This window comes from Bufo gargarizans, chromosome 2 (assembly GCF_014858855.1).
Source record: "Bufo gargarizans isolate SCDJY-AF-19 chromosome 2, ASM1485885v1, whole genome shotgun sequence".
NCBI classification, from domain to species: domain Eukaryota; kingdom Metazoa; phylum Chordata; class Amphibia; order Anura; family Bufonidae; genus Bufo; species Bufo gargarizans.
This window is the reverse complement of record NC_058081.1, coordinates 134368683-134383671: the sequence shown is the minus strand read 5'-3', so window position 1 is coordinate 134383671 and position 14989 is coordinate 134368683. Positions and strand designations below refer to the sequence as shown.

The window sequence follows — 14989 nt, the reverse complement described above, 5'->3', positions numbered from 1 at the left end:
CTTTAGTGATGTACCCAGCAAATATATCCCATGTATCGCCACATGGGCCAGATTTATAGACTACATCTTTGTTGTCTGGACGGGGGGAGAAAAGGATTTCTCAGAATTTGTGAAGGAGCTGAATGTCAACTGCCTTAACATGAAATTCACTTCAGAATTTAAAACAAACCTTGCCTTTTCTTGACATCGTGATTTCAAGGGGCAAGGAGGACATGATAGAAACGCTATAGCGATTGTATGTGCGACAGTTATTTGAGGACCAACCTTATAAACTCTGATACTCCATCCGGGGGTCTGCAGACCAATGGAAAATGGATCAGAATTGAACCTATGTAAAGGGTTAACCAGATTTGCCCACTGCTTTAACCATTGTATTGTAATATACTCGCCTCATACATGTGCAGCATTGAGCATGCGCTACTAGCAACGGCTGCTGCTTCTTTTGTCATTCAGATGTTCGAGTCTCCGCCTCTTGGAGACGTCTGGATGGTTACCTAGCAGCAGGGATACGCCGCTGCATCAAGCACTTCCTGAAGCAGCTCTGTCATGTGACTGGGGGCCGAACAGGTGACGCCTCACGTGACTATTTTGATGACGCTCTATGACGTGGGGGGGGGGGTGATATGGGCGGAGCTACACTGCTTTTTAAACGAGCCGCGAATGCTGCTCCATTGCTACTGCCACATGCGGGACACCGAGGAGCAGCATCTGCCTCTCTTTATCTGGGGACAGTTGACATCTAGAACTGGACAGATAAGTTATGTCTTTGTGCCTGTACATCATAACTGTTCAGCACTAGGACACATATCCATTGAATAGTCTTAACACGTACTGGTGATATCAATACCAGGAGGACTGTTGCAATGTGTGTCAAGTAAACATTTCAATGAATAATATTGTTTGTAATCAGATCCGGGTTGCGTTAATTATACCTGGACAGCAGTCACACTGATATATAGATTTACCTATCAGTTGTGACTGGTGACCTAAAAGTTTGTCTGGCCACTAATCCGGGTTGCGCTATTTGTACCTGGACAACACTCACACTGATGGTTAAATCTATGTCAGTTGTGACTGATGACCAAAGAACTTTCCGGTCACTTGAACGAGGGGGAAACTTGGCCGTATATCTCTGCAATTGAACATCTATATGGTTGAGGCCCACATAGAGACCTAGTTGCGAAGAGGATCACAGTGTAGCCACCTGTGAATGGGATGGACTACGGTGTACAAGCCGGGATGGTGGATATTAGGTTCTCTGTGTATTCCTCACATTAGCTAGTAAGTGACCTTACATCAAGGGGTCTCTTGGATATGATTTTGTCCCCTGAGGAATCAGAAACTATTGAAGAAATGCGTCGGGACTCTGTATGTATCTGATATCTATAAAGGTACTATCTATGTACGTGTATTGATTGGACTAGGTGCCGCAGGCCATCAACGGCTACATTGCGACACACCTTAATCAAACCTACTATTCTTTGCCAGTTCAAGTGCTCTCCTTACAACCGGTGGATTTTTATGTGATCCTGAGGACCATATTCTGTCTGTCGGGCAAAGCTGGAAAGTCCATGTTTAGGGAGGGTGACGACAGGGTTATCACACTAGATAGGGGGGAGGAGAGGTAGAGATAGGGACACCTAGGGTATTGACCCAGCACTGTGTCTTTCTGTCTTGGTACCTCTCATCCTATCTGTGTTATTTTGCTATCCCTGTGTTGGTCCTCACCCATCTCCTAGTGAACATTGTTTTCGCAGGAGATTAGTGTAGCCGGTGGTTACATTTCTTGAGTGTTTATTATAGAAGGGCCCATTATTTTACTCTTGGACATTAATAAATGTTAAGTTTTAATAAGCTACCCATTAGTTGTGTGTGTATGTATGTATGTAATATATATATATATATATATATATGTGTATATGGGTTTAGCCCACTAGCAGGAACTGTAGTCTGACCTACTTTAATTGGTTGTGTTATAGAAAATCCGTCCCCATTGACTTACATTGTGTGTCAGGAGAGATTCGTCTTGCTCCGCACCACATTGCGGACAGAAAAACACTTGTTTGCAGAGTTATTCTGTCAGTGACAGGGACGCAACCGAACAGAATGCATTCTGGTGCTCTCCGTTCAGTTCTGTCCCCATTGACGATGAACTGAAGCGTTTTCCTATGACGGATCTCAATAGCGGAAAGGGAAAGCGCAGATGTGAAAGTTGCCTTAAGGGTTATCTGGGACTTTGATATTGATCTATAGTAGGTGGAGGCCTGACTACCGACAACCCCCAACGATCAGCTGCTTGAGCAGGTTGCAGCTTACCAAGCGCTGTCCATTGGACACTGGCTGTGCTTGGTATTACAACCCAGACTTGTCCATTTGAATGGGATTGAGCTGCACCTACTGCCACGTGACCAAAGAACGTGACATCACTGACCTAGGAATGGGCCACACTCGCTGAAATAGATTATCGTGGGGTGTCGGGAGTCAAAACGCTGATATTAAACGGGTTTTTCTGGGATTTTGATACTGATGGCCTATCCTCTGGATGGCTCATCAGTATCTAATCGGTTATGCTTGGTTTTGTGCTCAACCCCTTTCACTTCAATGGTGCAGGGCAAGGGTTGTTTGTTTAAAAAAAAAATATTACACTGCTAAGTGGAGGCTTCTGCCTAGCAGTGAACTTGGTGACGTCACCAGCACTACTGGGCTAGCTTTTGCGCTGCCCTTGCTGGCTCTATTTTCATCGGACCCATATAGGGGGACTTTCACACTAGCATTTTTCTTTTCCGGCACTGAGTTCTGTCAAAAGGGCTCAATGCTGGAAAATAACTGATCGGGTATATCCCCATGCATTCTGAATGGAGAGTAATCCGTTCAGCTGTACATGAAACTGAATATAAATTCAATTTACATGTACAGATTTCCTTTATCACCTATGACTGCACCCCTGGAGAGACCGCCTCCACCTCCTCAGGACAGGAACCAGAACCGCATTTTAAAAGAGGGGATGATCGCTCCTTTAAAATGCGGTTCTGGTTCCTGTCCTAAGGGGCAGGAGGGAATCGGATCCGTTGGATATCAAGAAAAGAGCTGCAGGGACCCCGGCTATAAAAATAGTGTGTAAGCCTCCTCGTGGAGCCGCTGCAGAAGTTTGGGCTCTCTTCTGTCCTTACCCCTTCCGTCCTCCTCCCCGGTTCTTGGGAGTGTTTGGGCTCCTGAGAACCTCTGCGGCAGTGTTCGCGTGTTTGGCCGTCAGCCCGCGCGATAATCTGCGGGTACTTCCGGGTTGCGGCGGTGAGAGGAAGCTTATGTTGCAGACCAGAAGGGGAGGGATGCCGGGTAGCGCGCACCAAGGAGAAAAGCCCAGCCGGCTCACTGTCATGCTGGGTGAAGAAGCCATTCTGGCTGTTTCCTGTATGAAACATGGAGCAGGCTCAGCACGCTGAGACCACCAATGATGCATCGGTACCACGGTGGAGTGAGAGGGGTTATACCCCAGCAGATATTAATTATCTTAATGCTTATGGGGTCATTTTCTGTTGCCTAGGTTTCAAAGGAGTCTTGTAGGAAGACCTCCATAGTAAGGGAGAAGGGATGTGGTGTATGTAAGAAGAAGCTTCCTTCTGCCAGGGCAAAACCCCCTGTGTCAGGGATCTATCGGCAAATTAATAGAAGAAGCTCCATCTTTTATGGGCCGAATTAAACAGAAGATACGTGAAGAGGTCAGGGAATCTGTTAGCGGTCTGAGAAGGCACCACCCCAGTACTTCCACAGCTGCTGCAAAAGACTCCCTCCTCCAGCGATAGTGAGATACTTTCTGGTCTGGAAGGAGGAGAGTGGAGATCAACAGAAGACTCTTCTGAGGACAAGGCTGCAGGAAGACTACTTTTTCAGGTGGAAAATGCTAATTCCCCAGTAAAAGCGGTACATGCTACTATGGGGTTGGACGATCAGAGGCCACAGTATTCAGTCCAGGGCTCTATTTTTGAAGGGTTAGCTCCCAGGAAGAGGAAGGAGTTTGATGTGCATAAGAACAGCCATGATTTGGTTGCCAGAGAATGGAAAAGGCCGGATAGTAAGTTTTATCCCTTTTTTGGAGAAGTGGAAGTATCCGTTTGAGGAGTTGTCTGCACCCTGGGATAGAGCCCCAAAGTGTGATGCCCCGGTAGCAAAAATGTCTGAAAAATCTGCACTCCCCTTTGAGGACATGTTGTTTTTTTTTTTGTTTGTTTTTTTTTATTAAAATTGGGAAGCCTCTGTGGTGGCTTTTTAAACTTGCTATTGCCAATGCGTCTGTTGCCAGATGACATCACTAAAAGTATGAATGGGGGAGTTAGAGGCTCACATTAAAGGGGTTACCCCTAGGGAGCAGTTATTGTCTTCCTTCCCTGTTATAAGTAATACCTTGAATTTCTTAGCTGACACTTCTGCAGATACCTTAAGATTTTCCGCTAGAGCTTCCACCTTATCCAACTCTGCCCTGCAGGCTATTTGGTTGAAAAGCTGGAAAGGGGATGCTAGTTCCAAGGCAAAACTTTGTGCTATCCCTTGCCAAGGATAGTTTTTGTTTGGGCCTGTCCTGAATGACTTACTAGAGAAGGCCTCGGACAAAGAGAAGGGCTCTCCCTCTGTTAGACACCCAGGAAGTCTTTCCATCCCAGATTTAATACAAAACAAACAATTTGCAGGTCCAAATAAAAAAAAAAGGGGGTTTCTTTTTTCCGGGTCAGACACCACAAAAAAGCAGTCCCAATGACGCCAGAGCTCCTGACGGAGGTAGTCTGTCTACAGTTACCTTCTAATGAAGGTCTTACCTTTTGGTCGTAAGGTACTTCAGGCTGTGGTCCCACCCTAGACAAATTCTTGCCTATTCTCTAGAGGTGCTGTCATAGGTGATAAAGAAATATTGGATTACACTTACCTTACTTAATCTGTTTTCTTTGTGTGTATATTTCTTGGTTCTTGAGAAAAGGACTGGAGATAGAGGGAATGATCCCTCCTTTAAAAGGTGGTTCTGTTTCCTGAGGAGGTGGAGGCGGTTTCTCCAGGGGTGCTGTCATAGGTTCAAAGAAAACCCATTACCGGTAAGTTTAATCCAATATTTTTTATTTGGACTATGCTTCATATAGAAGAAACCTGTGCGGCCCACTAGAAGGTCCCTTTAACACTAGCATTATGGATTCTCTCAGGGTCTGTTCAGGAAAAAACTGATGGTTTTGCACACAAGTTCAGTCAGTCTTGTCTGCAATTGTGTTCAGCGTTTCAGAAAAAGTGATGAATAACAGTCTACATCTTCTAGTAACTTCAGTGGAAAACGCATTTATATCCGGATGCAATCCGCTTTTCACTGAAGTTCCATTAATTTCTTTGGAATGAGTGCTGCCTTTGCTTCACACACCGCACCGTAGTGGTAAACTTGCTCGTGTGAATTCGCTTCTGTATTTTCATTTTAAAAAAGCCACTGTGCGCATTTTGCACCACAAATCCAGCACGGCTCTACTTACGCTTAGTCAGACAGCAGGGTTGCTGTTTGACTCCTGGGTCCCGCCGCCTACTAGGGCATTGTCACCACACTGCGCCTATTTGCCAGAGTAGGTCCCACTCTAAGAGGCAACCTTGGTGTGGTGAGTGGGCTTATGCCTTTTGATCAAAATATACACTAATGCCTCTTGTACAGCATGTAGTATGGGGGCTGTACAGTTAATATTGCGCTGAGAAGTGAGTTTAATTAGATCTAAGTATAGAATTGTGGATGTGCGATCCAGTTCTGTTTTTCTTTCCCTGATACCTACTTACGCTTAGTGTTGGGGTGTGTTCACATAAGTGCGATAGTGGTGCTGTCGACAGTGGGGGAAAAAACGAGTTACCGAAAGTAGAAAGTTATGTCTGTATACGACCTAAGTGGCCAGTTTTCCAGCTTTCTCATGACCGCTGACTGGCCTATCCAAAATCTCCTCACATTTATTGCTGGGCAGCAGTGAAAGACTGGTTTGAGCTCCACCGCCATTCTCGCTCATAGCTGGCTGCATGAGATTGGCATGAATCTAAAGAATTTCAGCAGTGATTTGTATGTGCGAGTATTCTCGTGTCTGATATGGTTGTGGTGTTTCCACAAATGTAATGATGATTAGTGAACAGTTCTTGTCAGTTGCTGGCACCTTTGTGCTGCTCAGTGTTTGCTTGATGCTAACTATTGCCTTTGTCTCTAGGTGTGGCAAACCTGTGATCATTTTGGGTACTGGACCATGGTTGAATTAATGCAGCACGTTGGTGGCAAGATAATACCATCTGAGTGTTTACTGGAGTCCTGCCAACAAGCCCCAGACCATCCATTCTCCTCCAGCATGGTGCTAAATATTCCCTCTGATTCTGTGCTGGCTTCACTTCTCAGCAGTGAGATGGAGCAGGCATGCTGGTTTCCACAGCAGGATGGAGTAGTGACCTTTACGACACCTGGTAAGAGACCTCTACATAAATATATGTACACATGGATCATATAGGGACTAATTATAGAACTTAGCTAGAATAGCCAGGCGTCTTAGGCTATTTTCACACTTGCGTTCGGGGTTCCGCTTGTGAGTTCCGTTTGAAGGCTCTCGCAAGCGGCCCCGAACGGATCCGAACAGCCCCAATGCATTCTGAGTGGATGCGCATCCGCTCAGAATGCATCAGTATGGCTCCGTTTGGCCTCCACTCAGCAGGCGGACACGCGAACGCTGCTTGCAGCATTTTCGTGTCCGCCTGGCCGTACGGAGCCAAACATCAGCTGTTTAAAGAGAAGGCCGCACTCTGTGTCAGCGCAGACTTTCATTTATTGTTTACCTGCTCGCCGTAAACATGGCAGTGGTGAGCAGGTGTTATTACCAGAAGCCGTCCCATTCACCTCAATGGCGAGCACGTATACAACGAAGGTTTGGCAGCCCTGCCGATCTGATATTGATGACCAATCCTGAGGATTAGTCATCAATATTAAAATTTCCTGGACGGGCGATCATGGGGACCACAGCTATATGGTACATATGATGGCATACATACATTATCTACTATATGGACAGTGCAGGAATTGTGCCTGCGATCAGTTTCACCCTGTGACAAGCATACCCCCCATCTGTCCCGGATCTGGTGACAGTCCTGGATTTCAGCCGATGTCCTGTGGACCCAGGACAGCAGAGAAATGTCCTGCTTTTAACCCTCTCTTCCCTTTAATAAATAAAAATTACTTAAATGGTCTAAACGTTCCTAAATTCCTGTTACTTGTTGAACTCAAAAGGGGGTTCCTGAATGTTTTTGTTTTAAATGGGCAGAGATCATAGGGCTGAATAAAACTAATGGAAAAAAGACTTTTTAATAGTCTCAATGCTCCAGCACCACCTGCATAACCCCTGGCTGTCAAGTTCCATATATTGTTCACTTGCCTGTTGTAGTCTCTCTCAGGCCTCAGCAGTCTTGTGTGCACGAAGGGCATGTGAACCCTGAGGTCAGTGGTTGGCAGTAGTGATCACATGAACAGTGGACAAAATGTCATCATTGCGTAACGAGTGGTGGCACATTGAAAGGGTAGTGTTATACTGCCCCTGCTCTGTGCCCACATCTAAACAGTTCAGTCCACGTCATTGTTTTAAAGTCACTGCCATCGTACCTGCAACATATTAGTACATGGTAAATGCACCTCCTGAAGAGCAGCCCTAATTGCATTTCATTCCTGAGTGTGATCCCACCCAATACATGGTACGTCACCTTACATCTTCCAGGGACACTGCTGCCTCTTCCCATGTCATGAGTGGGCCTAGGCGCACACACCCCCAGTCACGTTGTCACTCACTTAGGGCTCATGCACACAAACCTAATGGGTTCTCAATCCGCAAGATACAGAGAGGAAGCACTATGGAGCGCTTCTGTTCAGTCTGTGCCTCCGCACCGCTATAAAATAGAACATGCTAGATTTTATTTTTATTTTTTTTCTGTGCATTGCTGGCTGCTCTTCGTGGTTTGCAGCACGTTAGTGTGCATGAGGCCTTACCAAGACCATCCCTTCCTTTGCTGCCCCTCTCCTGAGCTTTGCCCGTAAGGACAGCTCTATGAGCTAAAATGGCGTCAGATTGTTTTCCCTGCAGTTGGACCACTCGCTTCTCCAGAGAACCGTCCCATGTCTGCCATGTGTAGTCTGTGCCTCAGACAGGACCTCCAGTAACTGTGTCATTAGGACACCTGAATTATCGGGAAGCCCTGGACAACCAAATAAGTCTAAAATCAGATTTAATGGATGTCAGTAGTTCATCACATAAAGGTACAATGACATAGGTTAAAAAGTATGAAACATATAACAACATAAAATTGTTCTATGGAGCACAAGGATGCGACACTAGGCAAATGACACTTGTAACCTTATAAAAGCACTCGGTGGTAAGTGGCTAGTTGGTTGTCCCAGTGAAGCAGGAAATATAACGTGCCTTCTGATTGGGGGACGCTGAGAGAAAATGTCCCTTGTAGAGATGAATCGGTGGTGGTTAATGGGATGTAGGGGCGTATCGCTTATCCCCTGTGGTAACAGATATGTCTGTATCCTCCGATTCTCTGACAGATATATTCCCCAAACAATAGTGGTATAATGAGCATAATACATTACCGCCGAGTGTCGGGTACCTTTATTCCCCGTCGCCTTGACTCACCACTGCGTCCCGTGTGATCTCGCGGTCTGAACGCGTCCCACGTGACCTGGCGAGACAATCGCGTGATAGGATAATGTCCACGTGATCGGCGGATACAACCCTGGGAGGGATCAGATGTTATAATCCTAATCTCCAAGCGGAATTCTGTGTTCGGCAGATAAACCCTTGGTTGCTGAGTCACTGCTGGATGAATAGTTGTTGGCTTATATAAAACCACAAGAAATAAAGTTTGTATGAATTGCTTGCGTCCCCCAATCAGAAGGCACGTTATATTTCCTGCTTCACTGGGACAACCAACTAGCCACTTACCACCGAGTGCTTTTATAAGGTTACAAGTGTAATTTGCCTAGTGTCGCATCCTTGTGCTCCATAGCACAATTTTGTTATTTTGTTTTATACCTTTTAACCTATGTCATTGTACCTTTATGTGATGAACTATTGACGTCCATTAAATCGGATTTTAGACTTGGTTGTCCAGGGCTTCCCGATAATTGAGTGCCCCTCCATTTTTTCATTTACCTTTCTATTATCTTCTGGATTTGGGTGATCCTTGAGGAGCGCAACATATCCATAGGAGGTCTATAGGTGTCCCCATCTTTTTTTTCCCACTACCAGTGTCATTAGGACACCTGCCATAATTTTCATTCATATACCTTAGTGTTTTGTGATGGCAAATACTGGCGTAAGATGTTGTCCACATGTGTCATGTATAAAAATGAAATCCAAAGACAATCTGTCAGATGGCGGACCCTGATGGAGTGCAGCTGATCCCATCGACAATAATGTGGGTCTGCCACGTTTCTCTCAGTGTCCATTATTTTACTTGGACAAAATAGCACCACTTGTGAACATGGCCGAAGAAGTTTATCAAGCTTATTAATGCTTCTTTTTCAGATGTGAATGATCCGTGGGAATGTGCAGTCACCTTGGAACCAATTTCAACAACCCAAAAGCTTAATACAAATGTACTGAGCATCCATTTAAAAGGCACCATACAGAACTGGAATCCGAATCAAGCTGGGCCTCTAAGAATGGAAAGCTGGCTGCTGCAGAGCGTGTCCAGCAGTAGTCAGTCTTCAGGCCTGCACTTCAAGCATCTCCTGAACGCTGCCTTGTCTAATGGACTATTCTTGGTAAAGTCAATTGTATCCTTGGGTTTAACTTCTGCACAGATCTCAATACACAGATATGTTACAGCGCGCTCTGTTCAGCGTTTAGGATTGTGCCTTTTTTCGTCCTTTCAGTTCACATGGTATATTGTACAAACCACAATGTCTGTGTGCCGGAGATATGGAAATTCTATTCAAAGCTTCATTTATTTTCTTCTCCTGCTATTATGTGCTTGCATACAATAAAGTACCAGGGATATTCACCCTAATGCCTTGGTAACACCTAGTGGTGTTTTACTGTTGCCATTTTTAATCTAGTTTTGTAAAGTGAAGCCACTTGTCGTCACAATTGTGACTGTGGTGGACCTGATTACCCAGCAGCTCCGTCATGTGAGCCAGCCAACTTGACCAACTAGTCACCTAAATTGAGCTGTTTTTCTGGAGGAGTATTTTTTGTTGCTGTGTAATAAAGACCCTCAAAGGGGTTTTAAGAGACTTTGGTATTAATTGCCATTGCTTAGATTAGTCTATCAGTAGACTCTGTGCACGTCTGCCTATCAGATGTTTAAAGGGGCTGAAGCACTCCGTCGTGCATTTTGTCTCCAGGCATATAGCAACGTACATTTTTAGCACCTGTGTTGGGTGCTGCAGGACCATGCACAGCCACTACAAAATGTTGTTTAAACTGGTGTTGGATCCTTAAAGATAAGACATTGATTGCCTATGCTAGGTATATTGTATACATTATTATTGAAGTCAGATAGTCACCAGAAATGGCTTAAAAGGGGTTTTCCGAGACTTTTACAGCTCGGCTCCATTCACTTCTATGGGACTGAGCGTGAGACCAAGCACAGCTGCTATACAATGTACGGCACTGTGCTTTGGGGACCGCAATCTGCTGGGAAAGCGGCAGCATTACAGGCACCACAAGATCTTTTTTTTTTTTTTTTTTTTTTTTTTTTTTTTTTTGCAGGGTAAAGTTAATAGCAGCTGTCACTTTTGACACTGTGCTTGTAGATAAAAATTATTTTTGTGCAAATAGTGGCAAAAAATGTGTAGAGGCAATTGTGACAGATTTCAAAGATGATGCACATGTGTGTGAGCTGGCCTAAATGACAGTAAGGGCTCATGCACATGACTCATGGTTTGGTCCCGCATGCGGACCTGTTCACTTCAGTGGGGCTGTTGCTCCGGGAAACCTACCAGCGCATACGCCAACCATACTATAGATTTGCAATTCACCCAACAGAGGCCAGATGAGTGCCTATACAGTGGCATACGTTGCACATGAGAATTTATGTAAACTAATACGTCCTGCGGTTTCCTGCTTTCCCTACAGTGTCGTTTTGGTTGTGTTTTTCATCATTTCTCTTCTCTTGATCTGCCAGGTTGCTGATGTATCTGCTCCTAAAGATTTGCTGCCCAGAACAGGCATTCTCTCTCCTATTGCTGAAAATGCTGCTGTTCTTAATGTGATCTGTAGTGATCCGTCTGAGATTGACAGACTCTGTGATGAAACTGATCAAGACGTCTCTTCTGATCTTCCCGATATTGTAAATGCTGTTCTTAGCCATGTCTTTAGTACTGAAGAAAACACTACATCACCTGGTATTTATTTTTTATCATCTGAAATCATATTTTGCTTCTTATGTGCTAGAATCTTGTGCTATGTTCTAAAACTGGGCAACTCCCATGAGCAGTTTAGCCAATACATCTAGAAAATGCCCTTTTGGCTCATAAGGTTTTTGGTTATCTGTTGTCCTCATTATCTCCTGGTCCTTAAAGGGACACTGACAGCCCCAATTAGCATATTTAGGTATTTATACGTGACTACAGGTGTTATAAAGTCTATTAAAATTATCTAAGTATCAACCCCCTGTCCACCTTATAAGTACCAAAATATAAAGTTATATAACCTGCTTGTCCGGTCACCAATCTGCCCAAGGGGCGGCGCTTCATCACAAAATGCGCCCAGCCAGCCGCTCCTAACTGCCGTTCTGAAGCGCCGCCCAGCTCATCAATATTCACTTAGCTGGGCGGCGGCAACAACTCTCCGGACTCAAGTGCTGCAGCCTCTGCTTTATGCGCATGCGCCGGGCACTTGAGTCGGAAGAGTTGTAGCCGCCGCCCAGCTAAGTGAATATTGATGAGCTGGGCGGCGCTTCAGAACGGCAGTTAGGAGCGGCTGGCTGGGCGCATTTTGTGATGAAGCGCCGCCCCTTGGGCAGATAGGTGACCGGACAAGCAGGTTATATAACTTTATATTTTGGTACTTATAAGGTGGACAGGGGGGGATACTTAGATAATTTTAATAGACTTTATAAGACCTGTACTCGCGTATATATACCTAAATATGCTAATTGGGGCTGTCAGTGTCCCTTTAAAAATTTACCGTATTTGTACGCCTCTGCTTTACCACTTTCACACTTCTTCCATACAATATTACATTGTAATATATTTACATTATGGTATAATTGCAATATATTAAGGGCTCATGCACACTGTTGTATTTTTTATTTCTCGCCCATTTTCCTTGGGGGACACAGACCTTGGGTATAGCTCAGCTCCCTAGGAGGCGTGACACTAAGTAAAACTGTTAAGCCCCTCCTCCATCAGCTATACCCTCAGCCTGGAGATAGAGGCTACCAGTTTTAGCTTAGTGTCCAAGGAGGCAAGACACTCCCTGCTACTGCAGGGCTGTTTTCTCCTTGTTGTAATTTTTTTATTTTATTTTTGTTTTTTCCTAGGGATACCAGAGACGCATTGGGCCTCTCTGCTCTCCCGGGGTGAGCTGCGCCAGTGCCAACTATCTGCACTGCTGCCTCCCCCACAGAAGCAATAGGAGGATCTGGGCAGCAATGGCTCCCCTACATCCCGCCAGCTAGGGGGTCGCCCGCATCAAAGCCCCTCTCCCAGCTTCCTGCCACTGCGGTGCCAGTAGCTGAAGGGGCGACCCTGCTGGAAGGAACTGAGGGTGAAGACAGGTAAGATGGCTTTTCCAGCCCATACCCTGTCCCTATTTGCACTGGGTTTGGGGGGGCACCCGTGGTCGTCATTTGAGCGCTCTGTAGATCTCCCCATCTGCGGCTGCTTCCGCTCCCCAATGGCTGATTGTACCCCCACGCTGTTTATAGGGCCCGGATTACTCTCCTGACATCCTTCTCCCTCCCCGCCGCCGCCGCTCCGTGCGTGATCGGGGGGCGGGGCTTAGGCCCGACATCGGCGGTTCGGGCTCGGCGGGGGACATTGTGACAGAGGAGGCTCGGTGAGGTCACCCACCTGCATATCGCCGCGCACTTGGGCCTGCGGGCCTTATTCTACGGACAAAGGTTTTCGTTTCTTCACGCTCCTGCATAAGCCTGAGAGTCACGGCAGCAGGGGGCGTGCTCTTTTTCGCGCGCGCGCGCGTCATTGGGGGCGGAGTTACGTTCTCCTTCACAGGAGACATTCAAACGTGTAGGGGGCGGAGCTTCTTCCCGCGCCTCTGCTGAGGTTTTTGCCGCGCTTCCTCACTCCGTTCTGGAAGCTGAGCCACGTGGGAGACTCCTGGTGCATAGATTGCGTTTCTGGGAAGCACGCTCTCTGCTGTTGCTGCCTTTCTGCAGCTGTTGATCTGGACTTCACTCCTGACGTTCTTCTGACACTGGTAGGACAGTTAACCCTCTCCTAACCCTCCTGGTCATAGCTGCTGCAACCCCTTGTGGTCTCTGTATCAGGGTACGACCACTTTTTCAACATGTCAGATCCCACGGGTGCCCCCAAACCCTGGTACCATGCCTGTACCGCCTGCAAGGAACTTTTTCCGCGTGGGCAATCTGAGCCGCATTGCCTTGCATGTCAGGCCCCGGTGCAGGGCCCGCTTTCCGCTGCGCCCCCTGGTGCCTCTGAACCCCCTGACTGGGCTAGGTCTCTGTCTCAGGCGGTGGAAAGCCTTACACACGTAGTGGGCCGTCTCGTGGATAGACCGCCTCTCCCGCAGGCTGCCACAATCCCTGTCGCACCCGCTGGGACTACCGTTTCTGCCGCCCCCACTGATTCCCTGCCTCCCAGCGAATCTTCCAGGGCCCGGCATATTCAGAAACGTTCAAGGGTTGAGCGCACATCTTCTCCAGATGCTTCGCTCTCTCCGCCATGCGTGCGAGCTCAGTCAAGTCTATCCTCTCAAAGGGATACGCCTTCTGAGGGAGAACTGGCGGATTCGGACGTGGACATGGACTCAGAGCTTCCGTCCAAATTGGCGTCCGCGGTGGGGCATCTTATCACTAGCATCCGTGATACCTTTCACATACACGATGACCCCCCCAGCTCTGAACAGGCCGGCGTGTCCTTTCTTCGCCCCAGACAGGCCTCCAAGGTCTTTCCCATCCACGCTGATTTTTCTTCTGTGGTGTCCAAGGCTTGGACCCGGCCTAACGTCCGCTTTGTTACACCCAAAAAGCTGGACATTTGTTATCCCTTTCCAGCGGATTCTGTGACCACGTGGACGTCCCCGCCTAAGGTTGATCCTCCCGTGGCTCGCCTGTCCAAAAGCACTACTATTCCTGTACAAGACGGATCTTCCCTCCAGTCTGCTGAGGACCGTCGTACGGAATCCCTCTCCAAGGCCATATTTACTGCCTCTGGTTCGGCCCTTAGACCGGTCTTTGCCTCCGCCTGGGCTGGTAAAGCGGTCTCTGAATGGGGTTTGCAACTGGAACGGGAGTTAGGGTCGGACGTCCCTCTACAGGACCTCCGTTCCTTAGCCCAACTAATTGTCCAGGCCGGAAAATTTGTCTGTGAGGCCTCTCTTGATGCGGGTGCCCTCATTGCCCGTTCCTCTGCCCTGGCAGTTTCTGTCAGGAGGGAACTCTGGCTGAAGGTTTGGGCGGCGGACGCCGCTTCCAAACGCTCTTTGGCTGGCCTACCATTCACGGGTTCCCGCTTGTTCGGAACCCGTCTGGACGAACTTATATCTGAGGCCACGGGTGGGAAGAGTACTCACCTCCCCCAGTCCAGGCCGAGGGGCGCCCCCCGTGGTCGCGCTGGTTCGTCCCGTTTTCGGTCCTTTCGCAAGCCCACCGGGTCTAGACCCGCGGCCGGTTCTTCTTCCTCTGGCCCAGCCCAGGATAGACGCAAGAAGCCGTTTTTTCGGACGCAATCTACCTGGCGCAAGCCCCAGCCCACACGGGCTCCCACAGGCCAGCAGCCCTCTGCCTGAAGGTGCGCCCCCACCCA

The 14989-nt window shown here is 47.4% G+C and overlaps 1 protein-coding gene across 4 annotated transcripts in view; it reads left to right on the top strand.

Moving 5' to 3' along the window:
• The window catches only part of TICRR (TOPBP1 interacting checkpoint and replication regulator), a 66554-nt gene that overhangs the window by 2895 nt on the left and 48670 nt on the right, over positions 1-14989 (top strand). For all 4 annotated transcript variants that reach the window (XR_006387803.1, XM_044279474.1, XM_044279475.1 and 1 more), the window contains exons 2-4: positions 6207-6453; positions 9561-9799; positions 11164-11383. Coding sequence is in view for 3 of the 4 variants with exons in the window: in XM_044279474.1 (XP_044135409.1) it covers positions 6207-6453; positions 9561-9799; positions 11164-11383 (706 nt within the window). In the remaining variant the exon portion in view is untranslated. The remainder of the gene's footprint in view (positions 1-6206; positions 6454-9560; positions 9800-11163; positions 11384-14989) is intronic.